This window comes from Schistocerca americana, chromosome 5, assembly GCF_021461395.2.
Source record: "Schistocerca americana isolate TAMUIC-IGC-003095 chromosome 5, iqSchAmer2.1, whole genome shotgun sequence".
NCBI lineage: Eukaryota > Metazoa > Arthropoda > Insecta > Orthoptera > Acrididae > Schistocerca > Schistocerca americana.
In genome coordinates, this window is record NC_060123.1 from 646525128 (window position 1) to 646549556 (window position 24429).

General features: G+C 42.1%; 1 protein-coding gene across 1 annotated transcript in view; it reads right to left on the reverse strand.

The window, feature by feature from the left end:
- The window catches only part of LOC124615663 (venom dipeptidyl peptidase 4-like), a 352342-nt gene that overhangs the window by 111802 nt on the left and 216111 nt on the right, over window positions 1-24429 (reverse strand). The window contains exon 10 of the mRNA XM_047143691.1: window positions 21522-21748. Coding sequence (XP_046999647.1) covers window positions 21522-21748 — 227 coding nt within the window. The remainder of the gene's footprint in view (window positions 1-21521; window positions 21749-24429) is intronic.

A 24429-nucleotide genomic window follows, 5' to 3' on the forward strand; every position in this document is an offset into this window, starting at 1 on the left:
AAGAAGAGCCAGTGATGATTAGAAGGGCTACTACATGATGGTGCTCCAGCCCACTTCGCCATTAACGTCCGGAAGCATATCAATCGCGTCTTGCCTGGTCGATGGATGGGATCCAGTTGCAGGGGCTGCTCGTTCATCGGATCTCAACCCGTGTGATTTCTGGTGATGGGGCCATCCCAAAAGTATCGTGTATGCAGAGCCCATTCCAGATGTGGAGACAATGGAGCAGCGTATTCATGCTGCCTTTGACACTGTTCGAATGCACCGTGGCCGATCTGGGCGTGCGACACAGAACACGCTACGGCGCGTACATGCATGCGCTGAGGCACGGCGGAACCATTTTCAGAACATTCTGTAACTGACTGTGACTGCATGGTACAGCACGTGTTAGACCGCAGTCTCAGTAACAAATTATGATTGATTAATTGTCTCTAGCACGGATGCATGCATTTCCAGACCCAAGTTCGTTAGACCTTTTTACCGTATCTTCTCATCGATTCATCGAACAAACCCTGGAGTTTGTACAAGGTGGGAAAAATCACCCTGTATACATATTTTCCTTAAATGTGAAGGGAATGTTGAGATACTTATTCAGTACAGTTCTAAACCGCTCAGAAGTAGTTTATCACTCTCATAACAAGGTGACCTTTTTGTTTCTAAGAAGCGACCGAAAATCGTTGGTTAGAGTATTTTTATTGATTCTCAAAATAATCGCCTTTAAAACCGTCGCGCTGTAGGGTCCGTTCGAACCCATTAGGGAAAATTTTTTTCCCCACTCTGATGTTGGTACCAGGAAAGTGTGGTTTTGTAAGGAGGCAAGGGTTTCTTGAAATGAAGAAAATCATTTTACACGACATTTTTGACGTAAAGGAAGAAAAACAAGTAGTTAGGCGATAAAAGTCTATCATTAAACCTTAACTCTTTTTTTATCCTCTTACAACGGTCGCGAGATGTTCGCTCTAACGAACAGACGACGCCACAACTTACTTGAATCTGCTTCGCGAACGAACTGCTTCCGCTCGTTTCGGTTTATCTTGTTGAAACACTCGGATAGCCGACTGATGGTTAGTACGAATGTAAAGTAGTTCCGCCTACTTTTACCATTATGTACTTTATGTAATCAAAAGTGTCTGGAAACCTATTAGTGGACATCAATTTGGGGTGTGACCATACTTCGCCTTTAAGATAGCTTGAACTCCATTGAGGGACGCTTTCAGCGTGTTGTTTGAATGTTTAGAGGAGTGGCAGCCAATTCCTCCTCAAGAGCCGAAGACAGAACAACTGGTGACACTAGGCTACGTAGTGAAGTTACTGTTCCAATCATGCCGAATGTGCTCCAATGGACGCAGGTTGGGACTGCCGGCGGAATATTGTCCACAAACAATTGTTTTACCGACGCTGCTTGACGAGAGGGTGCATTCTCATGCAAGGGAGATCACGGATATACTTGGTGAGGCAAATAAACGAGACCCGGACGAGTTGATACGACTGGACGTTACTGTATGCATTCAACCATCCGCAACGGTTCCTTGAAGCACATTTACGCAACCTTCACGCTTGACAGAACTGTTAGCAGAGGTCTGTCTGGTCGACGCCCTAGCTGGTCACCCGGCTCACCTGTTCCGTCAATGTTTAATTACTTTGTATGGGGGCTCAAGTCTAAGTTAATGGCAGCAACCCTCAGTCTTCAGATGCTGCAGCTGAACATTTCGGATGAGACTACAGCAATGTCAGCGGTCCAGCTTCGATACGCCTCAAACAACTTGCTGACCAGGGCCCAAAAGCACTAGGACATGAATGGTGGTCACATTCAACATGTGCTATTGTTAGGTTAGAATTGAATTTCCTTTCCTCTTCTCTGTTTCTTTGTACCCTCGAATTCCGTTGTCCGGGCTACTTTTGTTTGCCCCGCCCTGTATTTCAAACTGTGAACTTTTAGAAGTCCATTAGGACAACATAAAACATAATGTGTAAGTACACCGAAGGGACAAAGAAACTGGTACACCTGCCTAATATCGTATATCGCCCACGCGAGCACGCAAAAGTGCAGCAACACGACGTGGCATGTACTCGACTAATGTCCGAAGTAATGCTGGAGGGAATTAACACCATGAATTCTGCACAGCTGTCCATAAATCAGTAATAGTATGAGGGGGGAGAGATCTCTTCTGAACAGCACGTTGCAAGGCATCCCAGATACGCTCAATAATGTTCATGTCTATGGAGTTTGGTGTTTAAACTCAAGAGAGTGTTTCTGGAGCCACTCTGTAGCAATTCTGGACGTATGGGGTGTCGCATTATTCTGCTGGAATTGCGAAAGTCAGTCGGACAGCACAGTGGACATGAACGGAGGCAGGTGATCAGACAGGATGCTTACGTACATGCAACTTGTCAGAGTCGTATATAGGCGTATCAGGGGTCCCATATCACACGCCCCACACCATTACACAGCCTCCACCAGCTTGAACAGTCCCCTGGTGACATGCAGAGTCCATGGATTCATGAGGTTGTCTCCATGCCCCTTACACATCCATCCGCTCGATACAATTTGAAACGGCACTCGTCCGACCAGGCAACTTGTTTCGAGTCATCAACAGTCCAGTATCTGTGTTGACGGGATCGGGCGAGGCAAAAAGCTTTGTGTCGTGTAGTCCCTAAGGGTACTCGAATGGCCCTTCGGCTCCGAAAGCCCATATCGACGATGCTTCGTTTTATGGTTCGCACGCCGACACTTGTTGATGGCCCAGCATTGGAATCGGCATCAATCTGAGGAAGGGTCAAACTTCTGTCACGTTTAACGATTCTTCGTTGGTCCCGTTCCTGCAAGATCTTTCTCAGGCTGCAGCGATGTCGGAGATTTGATGTTTTACCGGAGTCCTGGTATTGACGGAACACTCGTTAAATGGTGGTACGGAAAAATCCCCACTTCATCGATACCTCGGAGATGCTGTGTCCCATCGCTCGTGTGCCATGACACCACGTTCAAACTCAATCGTGATAACCTGACATTGTAGGAGCAGAAAGCGATAAACAACTGCGCCAGTCACTTGTTGTGTTACACAGGCGTTCCGACCGCAGCGCCGTATTCTGTCTCTTTACATATCTCTGTATTTGAATACGCATGGCTGTACCTGTTTCTTTGGCTCTCCGGTGTAGTAAGGGGCACTACTTACGTGGAACCGAGAAAATCGCAAGAGAAGCTTTGAGTGTCACTTGTGATCGATGGATTGCGACCCTGAATACAAGCCGGTGGCGGTCACGTGGATAGTGTTCAAGCTTCGTAATCGGTGGATCGCTGGACTGAGTCTAGCTCATCTTTTTCTAATTTGTATGTCTTTGAACACTAGTGACTTTATTTCGTTCATATTACATTTGAAAGGTAATATGATGAGAAGACACTTCTACTTGTATGAACATTTACTGAATTTCCAATGTTCGCTCTCTGTTTACTAGTTTTTATTACTACAACAAATATTTTGTGACTTTTATTTGTACACGGTAACTTAAGAACTTTATCAAGCGTCCTCAAACTTGTTCGTATTTGACTGACAACGAAATTCGTTCTAGTGAAGATGGTACTGGAATACATCCCACTGTACATTGCTAATTTTCAGCGAAAATACTGCGTTACGCATGGTGTGTATCTTGAATGTCGGAAGAACGAGAAATTTTTCCTTAGAAACTCTGAAGATTTCTTGTGTATGCGGGAAAATTACATTCACTGGACGTAGTAGAAGCCGTTTTGATTTATGTTTTCCCTGTTTGTATGAAAAATATCATACCGCAACTTGTATGGAAAGCACGTCCGTCGATCAATCATAGATTATCCTCTTATTCTGACATATTGTAATTCATCGTATTATTGAATAAAGTTATTTACTCCTTTATTTATCGACGTTTGAGTTTGGATTTCTAAGCCTGTCCTTGAAACTGACGGCTGCAGATCAAAGTGCTTGTATGTAAAGCAGTTCTAGGTATCTTAACAGATTGCAGCTACAAGGGATTTTGGAAATCAGGACAGGCCGACACTTTCAGGAAAACTTTATACTTTCGGTCAGTTATTTGCCGATAGTTATAAATACAACATTGGTTGTGATAAATTAGCAAATAACCAAACACCACTGGGAATTTCATGGAAATACACCTGTCTTTTCATCAGATTAGCTATCAGATTTATGAAGTATTATGAATGGTGTTGAAAATATATAAATTTAGAAAGAAAAGGAAAAGAAAAAGCGGAACTCCAGTCAGCGCTCCATCGATTATGTAGCTTAAACGTTAGCCACATAACCGCCGCCATCTCGCGCTCAGGATCAAAACGCACTGGAACATCACTGTCACGTATAACATCTCTTGCGCTTTTCTCGAAATCGCAAAAGTAGTACGGCTTACGTTGTTCTAATGGACATCTAAAACGTCGTGGCCTCCCTTGTCAGAACTGTTCCTCTACAGTACGCAATACATAGTGCTCCAAAGTGTGTTCGTATCCGGTCGGATTTAGCGTTTTTAAGGAGCAAGAAATGGATCACAATCCCATACCGTAACACCACCACCACCACCTCCGCTCTTCACTGCGCATTGGGACAGGTGACGTTTTCCCAGCTTCGCGACACACAAATCCCGGATTCCTACTGGAAATAGAGTGATCCATCTCTGCAAATCACTTGTTTCCGTGCATCCATCCCAATGTATTTACACCATCTCAAGCGTCTCTTGGTATTGACTGCAGAAATGTGAGGATTATAAGGAACTGCTCGACTGTCTAACATTCTTTATAACCACCAAACCCCCACCACCTGTCTCCAATGTTGTCTGGAGGCATATGTTACTCGCAGATACTTAAAAGTAATGGAAGATTCTATAAGCTACATTTGGCACTGCAACAGTGGCAGTGCATAAGTGAGTCGCTCTTTGTAGATACCTTCCCGTAATAACGAGTGATGGTACATGTAATACATAAACATGATGCTTAAGTATTGTATACACTTTTATGTGGTGTTCTCGTTTTGTTACAGTAGATTCCAGCATGGTTTGATGTTATACCGAAATCGACTGTCTTCAATAAAAATAGCATTAGAGCTGTTTATTTTACAATAAATCTAAGTGTTAGGAAATACTTCCTGGCGTGCAGCATCATATGCACGTAAAAACTGGACGACGAAAAATACACACAAGGAGAGACTAGGCACAACTGAAGTATACTGTTGAAGAAGAATGCTGAAGATTAGGTGGCGAGATTGGATTCTTATGATGAGATGGTGAACAGGGTCGGAGAGGAAACATATTTATGGTACGACTAGATGAAACACACGGATAGGTTAACAGTACATCTGAGAAATTATGGACTAGTCAGTTTAGTAGTGGTTGGTGCATTCAGGGGGTGACGTTGGGGTGGGTAAGGGGGGAGGGCGTTAGCGGGGAGGGAGGTGGTAAAAATTGTAGCTGGAGGCTAAAGCTTGACCATAACCTGAAGATTCTAGCGGAGGATGGGGAATGCAATTTGCAGTGGCTATGAAGGGAGTTCTACCCGACCGCCTAGCGTAAGGAGCTAGATCAAACTCATCTTTGGACTGACGACGACGACGCAGTCTGACTGGTAATTATTTCCATCACGCCAGCAGAATTACTCTGAAGTGTGAAGTAATTGTGTGTGATTAACATTTAGATTCCCTAAAGTTGATCGAACATGAAAAACTGATATTGTACTAGAAAGTAGCAATGGAAGGATTCCATCCCTGAAATTACTTCAAAGTGTGCTCAGAACAGTTTCGAGTATAACGTCTTACAGGAAGAAGTTTGTAGGCTTGTGCATGTGGGCGTCAATTGACATTTCTTACAAACTTCTGTAACTATGCCTTTTTTCATGCAATAAGTATTGTGTTATTTACTCGGTGATTCTGACAGCATCACCATACAAAATTTGCATTGTTAACTGTCATGCACCAGCGAAAGACACCGGTGATGAAATAAAGAACATCTTTTATGCTGATTTGAGGACACTATTGACAGACCACCGCGACATCCGGTCCGATTAGTCCTGGGTGATCTCAATGCACGAAGTGGAAAAGAAAATGAATATGGTCCCACAATTGGGTCGAATATCCTACACGAACTGACCAACGATAACGGTGTTAAGCTGATAAATTTTGATGATCATTAGTAGCACCTACTTCCCACGGAAAGCGATACATAAAGCCCCATGGTATCACCAAATGGTAAGACGAAAGACCAGATTGATCATGCATTGGTGGAAGAAAGGCATTGTGGTTGCATCGACCAAGTACGAACGTACTGTGATGCTGATATGAGTTCATACCACTTTTTTGAAGTTTTGAAGATCTGTGTAAAACTCTCTGTAAAGTGGAAAAGGAAAAGAGAAGGAATAGTTAGTCATGATCAGGACAAATTTTCAAATGGGCAAGTAAGACAGCGATACCAAGAGAGAGACACTGGCTCGCTTTTGTCAACTGAGGCCCCGGATAATTAAGAAGGCATATGGACACAATCGAAGGAAGTGGTTATCCAGAGTGCAAAGGAAGAACTGGGATGACAACCTAAACCGAAAACAAACCATGGTTTGATGATGAATGCCAATCGGCTGTCAAAGAAAGAATGAAGAGGAGATTAGAGTGGTTAAATCACCCGTCAGAAGATACACAAGCAACGTACTCAGAAGTGAGACGACTGACAGACAGGCTCAGTAGAAGGAAGGAAAGAGAATATGGGAAGAAACTATTGGCGACAGTCAAGGAATCGAAGAAAACACCGCACTCCTTTTTCAGTTTGGCAGGTTTTGCTCGAGGCAGTTATAAACAGCAAACCGTAATTCTAAGAGATGAAGAAGGGAAGTGGTACCTCCTATGGAGCAAGCAAGTCAGTTTGGAAAGCATTCCGGAAAATTGATAAATGTAGAAACTCCAGAAGCAAGCAAAGAACAAGAATGGGAGTTAAATACAGAGGAAGAGGAAGTACCCGAGTCTTCGATGGAAGAGATAAGAACAACGGTGGAGTCACTCAAAAACAATGAAGCGCCAGGTGATAGTGGTATTAGTGCAGAACTGGTTAGAAACGGAGTAGTAGTTTTATTGGAGACGCTAAGAAAGCTTGTTGTCAAAATCTGGTCTTCAGGGGAGATCCAGGCTGAATGGGAGGGAGCAATTTGTATGCCCAATTTTTATAAAAGGAGATGCCACAAAAGTGGACAATTATCGAAGAATCTCGCTACTTGGGGTAGGTTATAATGTCTCAACCTCCCAGTTACCTATTTCCTTGAAACCTTCTCTACAAGAGATTATAGGACCACATCAATGTGGATTCATGGCAGGACGCTCAACCATAGATCCAATCTTTACACTACGACAGCTAATGCAAAAGAACTACGAATTTGATAGACGATTACACCTCATATTTATAGATTTCCAACAGGCCTATGACAGCATTAATCGCACGGTATTATGGAGGATAATGCAGGAGTTGGGCATCACAACAAAATACATCAAAGGGACTGAAGCATGTTACACAGATACAAGCTGTCAAGTATGGTTTGGAAATGAAATGTCAAGGCCTTTCACTGTACAACACGGTTTGAGACAAGAAGATCCTTTGTCTCCAGTGCTATTCAACGTTGCATTGGAAAAAGTACGACGTGAAATTGGTAATGACAGGGAGATGGATATAACTGGAACTGACAGAATCTTGGCCTTTGCCGATTATGTGGTGATCATATAGTGTCTGACACCACTAGGTTCATGAAAGAGGCAAGCAAAGTAGGATTAGTTGTCAACGAAGAGAAACCCAAATACATGATAATCTCACGCAGACCTGGCCGGAGTGCCCGAGCGGTTCTATGTGCTACAGTCTCGAACCGCGCAACCGCTACGGTCGCAGGTTCGAATCCTGCCTCGGGCATGGATGTATGTGATGTCCTTAGGTTAGTTAGGTTTAAGTAGTTCTAAGTTCTAGGCGACTGATGACCTTAGAAGTTAAGTCCCATAGTGCTCAGAGCCATTTGAACCAACCTCACGCAGACAGGATTTCCCTACCACTATCAATATAGATGGACACAATTTTGAACGAGTAGAGAAATTTAAATACCTGAGATCGATTCTATCTAATAAAAGTGAGGTTGAGAATGAGGGGGCCATAAATGCCAAGTGCAGCTGACGGGCCATGTTAGTGAGTCTGGAAAGCAGTGCTTACTGCATCACACTGGCAGACGAACTCCTGGACGTAGCGCTCTCCTCCGTCCACTTACGGGTGGACAGGAAGGTGCTGGTTTGCAAAACATTTTACTTGGGCCAGGCAGCAGTCTAAGGCTGCCAGTTTGCGGAAAGTGCGTGGAGAAAGCCGTTTAAGAGAAACTGCTGTAAAATGAGCCTTTGTGTAAATGGTGGGAAGGTCATAAAACTCCACTTGGAAGCTGGGCCTATGCACAGAGGGGCTCGTCCACGTTTTTAGTGGAGGCAAGACTGTAATTCTCCTGATGCCAGGAAGTCGCCAATTTCAACCGTCTGGGAAACTTATCAGCATTTTTCAGAAATTGTGAAAGGTCGGGGCGGAAAGATTAGATCTCTACATAAATGAGATTCTGTTGTCCCATCTCAGTTGTCAAAACATGGCCATGCTTTCTAGTCTAAAATTATCTTTTTTCAGCCAAGAGAGATTTGGAGTCGTTGATTGGCTCCCCTCAGGATATGCAAAGTCGAGGCCTGCTCCCCCAGCGTGGGAACCACAGTGCAGCGTCTGGACAGGCTACCAGGGGAGATTCAACGAGTAGAGGATAGATCTCTTGGTTTGTGCAATGTGGGGGCAGTTTAGTTTCTACTAATTCGGCTCCCATACCGAGGCTAGGTGGAAAGTGGTTGGATTCTTTCCCTTCCTTCATCTTCTGATCCTGCCCCGGTGGAGACTTGGGGTCTGTATCTTGTGGTGGACTAAGAACCACTGGTAGTTTCCAGTTGTACTGAGAGTGGAACTACTTATCTGAGACATATGGTGCATCACGAGGGTGAACTTATTTGTCCAGAGTCGGCCGTCTGAGAATTCCAGAGTACACCATCGTGCCTGTGAGCCAAGTTGGTTTGGCCATACTACCGAAAGGATGCACCTCACACTGTAATGTGTCGGAATTTGAGAGCTCTGATAGGGAAGTTTCTCAAATTCCGATATTCAGGACGCTAGATCGTGTAGTTTGTAAATTCTCATGGATATGTCAGAACATTACAGTTGCCACAGAACACCGCTCTTCTTCCACTGTGCACCATTTTATGCTGACGCCTGAAACAAGGTGAAAGGGTAGGTGTAGGGTTGTTAAATAATACTCACGGCTCCCTGTCCTCAGATGAAACAGTCTGTGGTATAGTTGATTCTATTTGAACAGAGTAGGGCCTGAGTGCATCCATGTAAACAAAGTCAGGGTACTTTGTTCAAATGGTTCAAGTGGCTCTGGGCACTATGGGACTCAACTGCTGAGGTCATTAGTCCCCTAGAACTTAGAACTAGTTAAACCTAACTAACCTAAGGACATCACAAACATCCATGCCCGAGGCAGGATTCGAACCTGCGACCGTAGCGGTCTTGCGGGTCCAGACTGAAGCGCCTTTAACCGCACGGCCACTTCGGCCGGCAGGGTACTTTGTAAAAGGGGTTAATTCACGGGAGAATTTGTAAAACTTTCATCCCAATGTATTGCCCTGCCAATTAAACACTGTCCTTTTTCTGATGTGTGTTTCTCATATTTGTGTAAGATTTATCAGCTAGTTGTAGCTATAAAAGTATTAATAAAACTTTCAGTTTTTGTAAACTTAAATATGTCACTTCCTTATCCATATTGTGGTGGTGCATGGAACACCAGCAATTTGTGGTTAAATATTATTAAATTAATTAATTTGATTATTAATTTGAGTTTTGAAAGTGACCATTGGCATAGTGTATTTACTCATGGCACTTTTGTTGCCTAAGCCATATAAAAATTTAGGAGTGTAGCTTACTATTTCAAGATCATTGAGAAGATACTTTTCTTTACCTAAAAATAACCACATTTAGCATCACTCAGGCATATATTTATGACTACACCAAGCAACAGCGTGCAGTATGTACTTAAAATACGACTTATACACATTATAGAATATAAAGAATTATCGTAAGCATCGCCATTGTAAAGAGAAAACCGAGAAAATCGTTAAGAAATAGTATATAAGCCGTTAATTTAGTGCGTAACATGACTTGAAGAGTATTCAACGTTTTGGGGAAGCTTTCACTTTGGACTGCTGAGAAGGAATTTTGCAATGCTAGTGCAGAATAATGTATTGAAACAGAGGTTCGAAAATACAGTGAAGTGCAGCACACAATCTAAAAACCAGCGGTTGGCGCCCCCTCTACAACAAGAAAATCAACATTTGAACAGTGACGCTTGTAGTAAACGAATGAAATGCCCTTACATTTATCTGTTCAAAGCTTCAAGCCAAGCTCTTTCCATTCCTCCATGGCAAACTTATTGGATCTCAGTGGAATACATGTACAAAACCCACGCGTGACGTTGGAGACATTGGAGGCCTTTATTGATAAAAATCGTTTTCTGCGATTCAAAACATTCAAGTTATAGATATATCTACTCTATGAAACTGAAGCTAGATTCTCTGATAAAGAGTAATCACATTCTTCGATATGTGATTGAATCTTTACAATGAATGCCTACGGCCTTACCATCAGTCCCACTCAGATCACCACAGTTAAGCACTGTCGAGCTTGGCTAACACTTGGATGGGTCACCGTCCGGGTCTGCCGAGTGCTGTTGGCAAGTGGGGTGCACAGCTCTGATCAGAGCTATAAATTAGATCTTTCCGTCTTGCTTATGTTCTATAGTGAGGTTCTTTAATCTGGCGTGTAAATCTTTAGTGGCCAAAGTTCTCACATGTGTGTAACCGATGTTTGCTAAATATCAGTGCAGTCATGCAGACATTAAGCTAACAGTGGTGGATAACATGCAAGTATTTAATATAACTGAGGGAACGGCAACCTCATTATACAAATAAGACGACCAACTCAGGAGCTACTTGACTGAGAACTAGCGGCTCCTTTCACGAAAACTGACAACAGCTGGGAGAGCAGTGTGCTGATCACATGCCCCACCACACCCAAATCCAATGACGCCAGTGGCTCAGGATGACACAGCAGCCACTCGGTACCGTTGGGCCTTCATTGCTTGTTCAGGCAATTTTTTTTTTTTTTATGAACGGTCCCGTTTCACCACTGTTTTCAGCACGGCATGGTGCAATCGTCGACATCTGACCAACTGCTTTGACCCTCCGATACTCAGGTCTTCCTGAGCTTGAGGTCACTGTGAGCTTTGCAGACAAGATGTCTTGCAGATTTAGACTTGATTTCGTGAGGCAGTTAACGCCATATATTCGTTCCTCCGTGGGACGGCTACGTTTTTATACGGCCAGAAGTCTTTTCAACACTGCTGCGAGCTCCTTCAATGCATCCGAGATATGTTCAAAAGCCACAATTGTCACATTACTTCACAGTGTTCACCAACAGATACACTGAACCCACAACGTAGTTACAAAATCAGCTGACCAGGGACTGACTCACAGCTTTTTGTTATCTTAGAATCATGTGCTTATTTCAAACGTGAATTATCGTGAATACTACGACTAGAAGACAGGTCAGTTGATTTGTGGGAACTTTTACGGTCATCTATAAAGGTGGCACGCACGTCTCTTTTCAAATGGCTGTTTCCCCAATTACGCTTACCTGTTGGCCACTAGAGTGGTTCTGGTGAAAGAAGACGGCGTATGTAACTAGTGTAAATGGAAGAATCATAAGGAAATGTATTTAGAGTACAAAACCCTCGGCTTCCACTCCACGAATACGTTTCGCGAAATTGTGAAAGGCGTTATGTTGTGTAAACGTGTAAGTCAAAGAGGCAATACAAAAAAAAAATTTTCCTTTATTAATCTGTTTGATTCATTATGTTTAGTAATAAACGTCAATATAGTCAAATGAAACATGTATATGCTTCCTGTCATGGATTCAACATTGGGGCAAGTGCATTACTTGCCAGGAATAGTACTTTGGAGGAGAGTAAATAAAATTCCATGTAAGGTTATTAATTTGTTTCTAGTAAAATTATTCACCGTATTTTTTTTTTATCATGTGTGATTTTGGGTACACGCATTCAGCAACATTGTGGCAACTGTATACAGTGTCAAAGGAGGATATATATTCAACTTGCTTAATCCCACTTCTTACATGCTTGGGAAAGGTAAGTGCAGGGTATGTGAGTGTAACTTTATTGATTTTGAGTTGAGCAACAAATTCAATTCTTTTCACGTTCTTAGAATTTCTCACGTGGAATTACTGTCTTTCGACCAACACACTTCAGTCAAATCAGCGTAACACAACGAAAGTAGGTCACCACTTGATTACACAGTCATTCACATTATTTAAATTTAGGTCGACGATACAATAGTGTTATAGCTGGATTAACATAAGCGATAGAAGAGTCAGTCAAGAGTTGTGCCCTTATTTTTTACTTTGTTTGGTCAATGCGAGAGTGTAAGAAAAAAAAGCATTTAACTATAACCAGTGTAGTACACTAAGGAAATACATCACTGTTAAAATTACAGAAGATCTTACGTCACTGCATGGGTACGAAAAAAAAAAACACTTTTTAAAGCTGCATATTATTTAACTGCTGTCAGTACTGAAAGTGTACATACAGTGCACGATTTGTTCCGTACCCTCCTTTTCAGTCACACCTACGTGAATCCATTCCCCGAAACTGCAGCAGTTCGCGGATGTACAGTGGACAACAGACGGAACAATTTAATTGGAAAGAGCAGTGGAAAGAAGGAAAGTACTATAAACACAGTTATCGCATGGATATTTGTCTTTCTCAGTTATCTAATATAGAACTATAAAGTTGTTAGCATTCTACTGCATTTATTTTCTAGTCTATGTTCGTACACTAGTTTCCATTCGACGTTGGTACTGACACACAACAAGACATTGGTATTTTTTGCCAGGGCCCAAATATTACGCTATTACGTTTGAAATTATTCAGAAAAATCCAAATAGCTAAACACGTGGTAGGGTGCTGGAAAAGGATAGTCTATTTTGAGAAGATAAAATGTATTCATATTAGCTTAGAACGGAGAACTGGTTGGTTCAAATGGCTCTGAGCACTATGGGACTCAACTTCTGAGGTCATCAGTCCCCTAGAACTTAGAACTACTTAAACCTAACTAACCTAAGGACATCACACACACACATCCATGCCCGAGGCAGGATTCGAACCTGCGACCGTAGCGGTCGCGCGGTTCCAAACTGAAGCGCCTAGAACCGCTCGGCCACACCGGCCGGCACGGAGAACTGTCTGGCAGTCGTGACCAGCAGGTCACAACAGTACTTTTTATCCGCCCACGTCGATCCGGTCCCCTCTCTCTTTTCTTCCCTCCCCCTCCGCTTCCCCCACACACTCCGGGTTAAGTACAGTTGTATTGCTCCTGGCTCACTTACCTCTCGCCATCCGCAGCTAAAGAATTATCCCAGGAGGCATGGTGAAAGAGAATGAGAATCTGAAACGTGAATGCTGTTCTGTGACGCATGTTCAGGACAAAACAATTAGAGTGGCTTACACGAGAGCCGTGTAAGCTCATTAGAAACTTGGGGTCAATGGCGCGACGCGGCAGAAGCGGTTTACGAACAGCTATTCAGTGGCCGCGGATGGGAGAGGAACAGCCGTAGAGGCTATTTTGTCACTACGGAGCGAGGTCTGGAAAACAGGAGACTACCGCTAGCACATTTGACGCAATCGCTGATTGAGTGGGAAGTGTAATGGCATAAATTCTACGCGTAGTAGTGTTGCTGTAGCCTTCGGTCTGAAGACTGGTTTAATGACGCTCTCCACCACACAATAGACAGTATACAGAATGGAAAGCCAGCTGCAATCTATTCCGCAAAATTTAGTGCTCATGCGAGAAGTCTGCCATACTGAAACCAAGTAAACAGCTGTGTTTTAAGCCGAACTCAAACGGATGAGTTTTGTTTATTTTTTAAATTGTACCATTTAGCTGCTGGGCTTACCACAAGCAAACAGTTGTTTGATGCAGTATGAAAAAGTGACATGCAGTTTCCACGAAGCAGTTGATGGCAGAACATGAACAAAGTTTTCCGGTTTTCTTACTGTGATCAATATAAGCTTATTCAACTGTAAAAAATACCGTACGTGAATGAAGCAAAGCTACACCAACACTTGTAGCTAGTTTTCCGGTGGAGGTTTACCTTTTCCTTTAAAAAATTAAAAACATCTGGTTTCAGATTTACGCTTTTCCTTCACTACTGTGTATAACAGTTCCAATTCTATTGTGAGGAAAATAATTCGCAAACAAAATTTATTTATTTCTTATCTTATAGCTTCGTGTTACAGATTGTTGATGAATTTCTCTTTCGCTATTGGTCATAGTTACTGTGATACTTAATTTTGAAGTACTCTGTAGTAAAAAATTTGAATTGTTCGCAGTAAAAAAATGTAGTCGTCGTTTGCTACTTCACACGTTCGGTTTATTTTACGTGATACGTTGATGTGTACTGAACGTAGATACAGATATCGAAATTGTCTTTAAAGTTGGATGGAGAACCACATCTCACTACTATAAGGAGAAAATAGAAGTATTTTCTACGAGCATGTAGGCGGGGGGGGGGGGGGGGGGGGGGTTGGGAGACAGCGTAAGGCAATGAGTCTAGTCTCTCGTCAGTAACATTTGCATACTTTTCTGCTCTTCCGACTGATTAGAGAGAACTATTGAATATCATCTGCGTAGCGGGGTCCTATAGAGTTCATAAAATATTTTCAACCGGTAACAAATGGACTGAAACATGAAAATTGTTGCCCTGCCCATCTTGTTCGCTTACCTAACTGACGTGGCAGTTGTAATTTAGGTATCAGTTTATTAAATAAATTGTAAAAGATTTTCAGGTGCAGAAAACTTGGTTCAGGTTTTTATATAGTGTTTTGGGATACGGACTGGGATATTATAATTGTTGCATATTCCTTTTTCTGTTCCAGCCACAGACAGAGTGAGGAGAAAGGTACTGTCTGTGTGCCTCGCTTCGATCTCTTATCTTATCCTTAAGGCCCTTATGCGAGATGGACGGCGGTGGTGTCGCCATCGCCCATTCTCTAAACTTCAACAGCTTTTCCCTGTCCTGCTAAAAACCTCCCGTCTACTCCCACAGTGCATTTCCGTCCTGGTCGAACCTGCGGCTAACAAGTCTGTCGGCATGCTTCCTAACTGCTCACACGGCTTGCTTTAATCTCACCCTATACTGAACCCAAACAAGTGCTCTCACAAGCGATCACAGTGCAGTTTCGTTCAGGGTGCGTTGTGTTCTTCCAGAACCTCCAGAGAATCCGTAGTTATACATTCTATTATAGAAATGACTTTGTTCTCCTTCCATTTCAGGCCGTTTTACAACTCAACATCTAGTTATTTCATCTTTGTAACCAAGTCGAGTGGTTTATCATTAACACTGTGTTCCAACGTAACAGGAATTTTTGCTCCCACCCATCCACTGTATTTACAGTTATCAGCACGTACATAAAAGTGCCGCTTATTAAATCTCTACAAGTAATCCTCAGTCCTCCTATAGCCAGTCACTGACAACATTTTCCCTTACATCGGAAAGTTAAACACGTTGCTGAAAACGTGGTTGATACAGTTCGTTATTAAATTTTCCATTTGTTTCACTGTCTCAGTTTCTCCAATAACAGTCACTATAATAGCCGATGAAGTATTAATGGTCATACAACCATTTGTCGCATTAAGTGGAGAAGGAAACTAAGTATTACTTCACTTGTCCATGAGGTACGTGGTGTTATTTCAATGATTACTAAAGCGAGCCCAGTTTATTAAAAACTTGCCAGAATCAGCCCAACTTTTCGTGTGACGTTGGAACCCCAGTGGCATGTACGCATGCACAGATTCGGTTGGAAAAGGTGTAATGAAACAGTTGTATCTTCTCCCGAGACAAAATGGCACACAACTGTCTTAATTGGAGCCGGCCGGAGTGGCCGAGCGGTTTTAGGCGCTACAGTCTGGAACCGCGCGACCACTACGGTCGCAGGTTCGAATCCTGCCTCGGGATGGATGTGTGTGGTGTCCTTAGGTTAGTTAAGTTTAAGTAGTTCTAAGTTCTAGGGGACTGATGACCTCAGATGTTATATCCCATAGTGCTCAGAGCCATTTGAACCATTTTCCACATTATAATACAATTCGTGATAATCCTGTTCCTAAAGTGGTAAACCCCTAGTACAATAAAAGAAGCCCTAAAGCTCCTAATTACCCCAGAAATAATGTCCGTCGTGGTAAGGGAAACTAACAGGGAGGCTAGGCGAGAATACAAAAAGTGGAATGAAGATTATCCTAGTAATACACCTAAGGTATGGAAGGAACTAGATGTGGTAGAATTAGAGGCTTATATTGGTTTGCTTGCATCTTCTGGAGCCTACGGATCAGGGAGGAAGGACTTGAGTGAACAGTGGATTGAAGAACATGGCAGGCCTATTTTCAGAGCAACAATGCGCCTAAAAATATTTCAAGCTATCACATGTTCTCTCAGATTTGACAATAAGGAAACAAGGGAAGACTGTAGAATTCATGATAAATTAGCTGCATTTAGACACATCTGGGAAATGTTCATTTGGCAGATTTCTTCCGCATACTGTCCAGGCTTTTACATAACTGCAAATGAACAGCTTGTTGCTTTTAGAGGGAAATGTCCATTTCGACAAAACATGAAAAGCGAGCCTGCTAAATATGCTGTAGGAATATGGTGGGCTTGCGATTGTAGAAATGCATTTCCACTAAATGGACAGATTTACTTGGGAAAACAACCTGGTCAACAGAGAGAGATAAGTCATAAAACATCTAACTGCAAAATGGTTCAAAAAGGGCCGCAATATTATAGATGACAATTTTTTCATTAGAATGCCTTCTGTGAGAGAATTGCTGTCGGAACTCTAAGGAAAAACTCCTTAGGAGATGCAGCCACATCGTTCGAGAGAAGTAAACTCCTCTGTGTTTGGAATCTCTAATTCCATATCACTAATATCGTACGTACCAAAGGAGTCATCAGCAGTTACACTTACCTCCTCTCTTCACTCATCAGGAACTGTAGTTGGTCACGAAAAGAAGCCAGAAGTAATAGAGCATTACAAGAAATATAAGGGGCATTTTGACATCATGGATCAACTTGTGGGCACCTATAGTTTGAAACCCACCTTACATCAACAGAAGACTATTTGATAGGAGGTACCTTCAAAAGGGAGCTAAAGGTAATCGTCTTGCTCTTGGATTTGGCCATGAGCCTAAAGGACTCAGTACACCTGTGAATCACCAACCCGCCAACAAATGACAAAGGTGTTCTTCTTGTCCAAGAAACTTAGACAAAAAAAAATTATAAGTACTGTGGAAAATTTGTATGCAGTTCTCATTCCAGCCAGATTGTGATATTCTCAGAATGTGATAAAAATGAGTGTGTCGTGGTGATATGGCCATTTCTATCACAGTAAAATTAGAACAGGTACTTCTTTGTACTGAAGTTTTCATTTTCTTTTCATTTTTGTTAGGATCTCTATAGATACAGCAAAAACTGATAAATAAGAAAATATATCAGTTGTCTTCAAAAATATAAAACAAAACAATATGTCCTGGCAGTGTTTAATATGCAAAAGTGTAAATTGTAAAAAAATGATGTCATTCCAACAAAAAACAATGTAAAACAAAATGTGTGCAAATTGTATAATGATGTATTTTCTGCCATACAATATAAAGAACAAATGTTCGTTTGATATACAGTATATGCTCCACTAATAATAAAAACAGTGTGGAAAATAATTTTATGTTACACCAAAGAAATAATGGCAAAATCTAACAATAAATGAAGTGCTCCAGTCAAATGAACTGGGCTCTTGAAATACCTTAAGTAGAAAGCCGTTTAACTTTTCGAACGTGCCCATCGGAGAGATACCGACGTTAGTGATACGGACCTGTAATTTAGTGGATTACTCGTACTACTTTTCTTGAATATCGGTGTGACTTTTTCAGCTTTCCTGTCTTGGGGTACGGATTTTTCGTCGAACAAACGGTTGTATATGTATGCAGATATTGCATCAGCATACTCTGCAAGGAACCTAATTGGTGTACTATCTGGACCAGAGACTTCCTTTTATTATGTGATTTAAGTTGCTTCACTACTCCGAAGATATTTACTTCTACGTTACTCATGTTGGCAGCTGTTCGCGATTCGAATTCTGAAATATTTACTTCGTCTTTTTTTGCGAAGGCATTTCGAAAGGCTGTATTTAGTAACTCTGCTTTGGCAGCACTGTCTTCGATAGTATCTCCGTTGGTATCGCGCAGAAATAGCATTGATTCTGTCTTGCCGCTTGCCTACTTTACATACGCCCAGAATCTCTTTGGATTTTCTGCCAGGTTTCGAGACAAAGTATCGTTGTGGAAACTATTACAATCATCTTGCATTGAAGTCCACTGTAAATTTCGAGCTTCTGAAAAGATCTCAAATCTTGGGGATTTTGCTTGTGTTAACATTTGGCATGCCTCGTTGTTTCTGCAACAGTGTTCTGACCATGAACACTGAAAAAAATTGCCATGTTATTAATAGTTTTCCGAGGACCACTTATTAACTTCTGGCCGATCACAGTATGGGAAACCCTGGATTAGAGGACATGCCAGGTAGGTAGACTGAGCGCGCTCCGTGCAAATTAGGCAGCATGCAATGACCGGCCACTGCGTTAAGTTGGAACAAAACTGTCACTTCCTTGATGTGGTGATATACGAAAATTTCTCATCTGCTATGACACGCGAGTGACTTAAATTAATTACGAGGGCCATCGATAACTAGTGTAATGAGAATTAGTATGGGTTTGTAACAACGTAAATGAACGACTCGCACGTTTATTATTATTATTATACCAAGTATGAGATATCCATAAGATAATGGCCTGACTTGTCAAAAATTTAATAGTAGACTGTTTCAGGATTCTGCCGGTATTGCAACTGTATTAGCATGTTAGTGAGATGAAACTACAGAAAATTTATCTTCTTGAAACGCTCATAGTTTAAATTCATAGCTTCAAATCACCACAACCAGTAGACCATGCAAATAGTCATTTATTCACATCTTTAACGAAATATTTTAAAAAGTAAGAAACTAACTCGTGGCCCCCTCAAAACCATCAATTTCTTAAAGAAAAAAAGGAAGGACGACAGTGTCTCTTTAATCTCACATAAAATTCTAGATGTTATAAATGAATGACAGTTTGGTTCCACAAACATGTAAGCAACTCGTTTTCATAATTTATAATATCGGTAATGTATCTACACTTCTTTAACGTAGCCTCTTTGCCAATGTAAAGACACTGGATGTAGTGAGTGCTTGGGCCTTTGAATTTACTAACGTCTCAAGTGCCACTACTTTATTGAAGACATAATGTAGAAGCACCAATAATTAGCTTAGTGACTAATACACAGTTAACATATAAAAAGCGAAATGTTTTTGTAAAAATGTGATCATGCAATGTGAAAACGATATGCAGTCATCAGCTACGTGTAATTACTATAACATTTTATAACAAATGTCTCTTAGCCACTTCCAAATGTTTCAGTTGTGTCTGAGTAGTCATATTTTCTTTTCATTTCAACAGTGATCTGCAACACTGAGCATGGAATCATGCACATGAATTTTAACCACCTGAAGATGGGCACAAGGGCAGAAACCAGTGGTGTGTCAAAAATCATCTATTGTGCCAGGTAGCGACTATTATTAATCTACACCCTGTAAAGGAACAGCCACAGAGTTCAGCTTCATCCATTATGAATAAAATACATTTAAATTGTATAAACCCATTAGGTTTTGGCAGATGAAGCTAATTTTAGCTTGGCAAAAGGGCAAGGGAAACAATGCTTACAGGTCGCGTGAAAATAAATGACTCTTTCTGTTGTAATTTGAGTGTAAACCTGAAATCTACAGTAATTTTAATAATAAAGTGATTGACTTGTCGGATAAATAGTCGTACTGGCGTAACATGGTAATATGATCGTTTTTAGACTTCCTAGCTGTAACTTACAAGTTACGCAAGAGTGGCGTTTGCGTGATGGCTTCAGCTGTAGAACTACACTTCCCCTCTCGCAATGCCCCGTCCGCGAGAGAACCATGTAATTTCTTACACATTCTTACCTCAGACTTTTTGATAAACTCTTTTTGCGTAGTATTGGCACCATACTACTGACACTGTGAAATAGGGATGGGAAGAACCCAACGGTTAAAACCGATACCGGTATTTTAGTTCCTAATAACCATTATTTTTTACTATTGTTTGGTTTCGGTTATAGCATTTATTTTTTCTACTAACGGGGTAAAAGCCGAAATATCTATTAGCCATAGCAGCAATGCAAAAATTTTTGCTTTTTAAATAAACGTTTTTGTAAGAAAGTAATTTTTATTCGTAAAATTTCCATTGTTTTGAAATATTGCGTTATTGTAAAAAAAAAAGTGAAACGCAGTTAGTTCTAGCTTTATAACAATGCCGACAAAAATGAGCATTACATACATGGCATAAGAAATGGTACAGCACTGCTGCGCAGAAATGTACATGTTACAATGTGGTGTGGCCAGTTAGATGGTACGTGTGTACATCCAGTCTGGTCGATCGTAATTTCTCGCTGTCGTCGTCGCACGTTAGTGGCGTCATCCCTAGTCTGGAAGGATTTTATGAAGTGTGATATCAATGAAGTACAATGGCCCATTGGCCTTAAAAGATTAAGAACGGGAGGAGCCACAGCAAACTTGCAATACAATATAAGAAAAACTTTTAAATTTAACGATTGATTCATTCATTGCTTACTATAATCCTAGAAAGTAGATTGTCAGCTGCCTGTGTCTACGTAATATGTCTGTTTGTAGCCGTTGATTCCAGATAAATTAATCCAAAAGAAGTAGAACGCTGGAACGTCAAGTTTCACCCTTTAGCACTGACTATTCGTAATGCATAAATACTGGTATGATCCTCGATAACAACATTGTTTTTGAGTACACTTTCAAAAAATTATATGAACAGGAGAAAACTGGTGATTTTTTTGCAGTATTCAAACAGTTGTCACTTCTAGAAAAACCTACAAAGATTCCTTTTATTTGGCTATTTAATCTAATATTTTGATCCTATGAATCTTGGAACTAAAGTAGTGAAAATTTATCAATATTTGTTAGATTTCTACGTTTTCTGGAGGAAATAATAGCAATAAAACACTGAAAAATCGATTATTTCAGAAACCGGTTATTCTGAGCGGTTTCAACACACAGGTTAAACTGGCGTTGAAAAACCCTGTTTATCGGAGAACCGGTCGTTCCAGTCATAACCACCATCATTGCTTTGAAGAGCTACATTCAACAAATTCGAACTACGTTAGCCAACGCTGCTGCTGGCTGCAACTTACACGTATCCTTTGGGATCCCAGCCGTAGATCTTGGTGACGGTGATGCGGCCCGAGGTAAGGGGCTTCTTGGTGCCGTTAGTGACTGCCACCACCTGTGGGAAGCTGGCCTCTTCCTCGTCGTCTGCCTGTTCCTCCCAGGCTATCGTCACGAACGAGCTCTCATTGCCCGCTCTGAAGTGAGCCGGCGTCACCTCGATCCAGCCGTCTGGGCGTGTCTCCTTGAGGCCCTGGTTCCAAAACACCATGTGCACCTTCAACATGTCTTAAGACCTCAACATTGTCACCATGGAACTACAGTTACGTGTATTAAGGGGACCTGGACCCTCGTACGTCTGGCATGGCAAATTTAACCGAACTGTCTATTATTTATTTGTCTTTTGAAAATAGGGGGGGTGGGGAATAACATGTTGGTTATGAAAGGAATTTCAGTTGAAATTTAATTATTGTTCAAATATTCATAGCTTACAAGATTAAAACAAACAGGTTTTTCAACAGCTGTTACTGGCAGTGATCTCTCATTTTCTAATGTTTTATCAGAAGACTATAATAAAATGTCTGATGATATACCGTACAAACACTAAAAGTTTGAAGTTTTTGCCTCCCAAAGTTGACATGAAATCTTCGTATCGTAGCAAAAAAGGAACATTTCTGGGAACTGGTATTTCAAGTTTGAACGCCACAGACTTTAGGAAGGAACGTACGAATCCCTTGCCAACTCTTGATATATGATCCTATTGGCAGATTTAGTCTGTAATCTATCTTGCATCCACAAACTGTTTTGCTTATTCTCACCGTTCCTCTTTCTGTCCTATACGAATCACATGACACTCGTGCACTTTCCATACACGTGACAATAATATTCCCTTCGTAATAAGTAGTAATAGCATCACATACTCCAAACTGTAGAGTGTAACACATTGAAGAACCAAAGAATCTGTTATACCTGCCTTATATAGTGTAGACCCCCGCGAGCACGCCGAAGTGCCGTAATACGACGTAGCATGGACTCTAATACTGTCTGAAGTAGTGCTGGAGGAAACTGACACCATGAATCCTCCAGGGCTGTCAATAAATCCGTGACACTACGAGGGGATGGAGATCTCTTCTGCACAGCACGTTGCAAGGCATTCTAGATATGCTCAATAGTGTTCATGTATGGAGAGTTTAGTGGCCAGCGGAAGTGTTTAAACTCAGAAGAGTGTCCCTGGAGCCATTCAGTCGAAATTCTACGTGTGGGGTGTCGCATTGTTCTGCTGGAATTGTCCAAGTCCGTCGGAATGCACAATGGACATGAATGGATGCAGGTGATCAGGCAAGATGCTTACGAAAGTGTCACCTGTCAGGGTCGTATATAGACTTATCAGGGGTCCCATATCACATAATTACAGAGCCTCCACCAGTTTGAACAGTTCACTGCTGACATGGAGGGTCCAGGGATTGATGAGGTTGTCTCCATACCCGCGCACGTCCATCCGCTAGATACGATTTGAAACGAGACTCATCCCACCAGGCAACATGTTTGCAGTCATCAACAGTCCAGTGTCGATGTTGACGGGCCCACGCGACGTATAAAGCCTTGTGTCGTGCAGTCATCAAGGGCACACTTGTGGGACTACAACTCCGGAAGCCCATATAGATGTTTCGTTGAATGGTTCGCACGCTAACACTTGTTGATGGCCCAGAATTGAAATCTGTAGCAATTTGCGGAATCGTTACACTTCCGTCACTTTGAACGATTCTCTTTAGTCGCCGTTGTTCCCTTTCTTGCAGGATCTTTTTCCGGCCGCAGCGATGTCGGAGATTTGATGTTTCACCTGATTCCTGACATTCACGGCACACTAGGACATGCCGTGTCACATCGCTCGTGCGCCGACTATAACACCACGTTCAAACTCACGTAGATCTTGATAGCCTGCGATTGTAGCAGCAGTAACCGATCTAACAACTGCGCCACATACTGTTTTCTTATATAGACGTTGCCGACCGCGGCGCCGTATTCTGCTTGTTTACATATCCCTGTACTTCAACACGCTTGCCTGCACCAGTTTCTTTGGCGCTTCAGTGTACGATCAACTAACGCAAGATTTCTTGGCGATATGTACTCAAGTGGTTTAAAATCTACGAGGCTCCGGCCGAGCGCTCCTGGCCATTGTCAACTGGGTAACTGTCTTAGTTGCTGCTACCATGCCTATATAGCCGCACTACCTTCTGTGACGACGTTGGTGCTCGTTCCAGCGCCATACAAGGTAGTGTTTTCTTTGTGCGTCCGCCGCGCCCGCTTCGGCCTTCCGACGTATAGGTCCCAAGCCAAGCTTAGTTGCACGCCGCCGTCTTTATTGAGGGTGTTGTCACAAATTTTTATTTTTATCACTTCTTTTATTAAGCCATTCGAAAGACTTTAGTCCGTGTAGTAGGAGATGCCTCTTCGCTGTAGTATGATGTCCGTTTCCTAGAGCATACTCTGCTACAGCTGATTTCTCATGGTACCGAAGGCGAATGCATGTATCTTGTTCTACAGAGCGCTGTTCTATAGTACGCATAGTCTGTCCAACATAAAACTGTCCTAGTTGCTTTTACCGTTATGTAGACGAGGCGTTCATTCTCTGGTCCGGGGGCTTGAAAAGTCTGGAGTGTTCTTGGGCCACATCAACAACATCCATGACAACATCAAGTTCAAGATGGAGATAGAGACAGATGGTGCATTACCGTTCCTCGACGTCCTCGTCCGCCGCGAAGCAGATGGGTGTTTCAGCCAGAGTTCTTGCCCGCAACCCGCTCACAAGGACAGGTATCTGCACACTGACAGTTACCACAGGACCTTGGTGCGTCGAGCCGCCTCAGGCGCTGGAAACCTGGCGAATGAACTGTGCCATTTAAGGAAACTATTGAAGGAAAACGGCTAGAACAA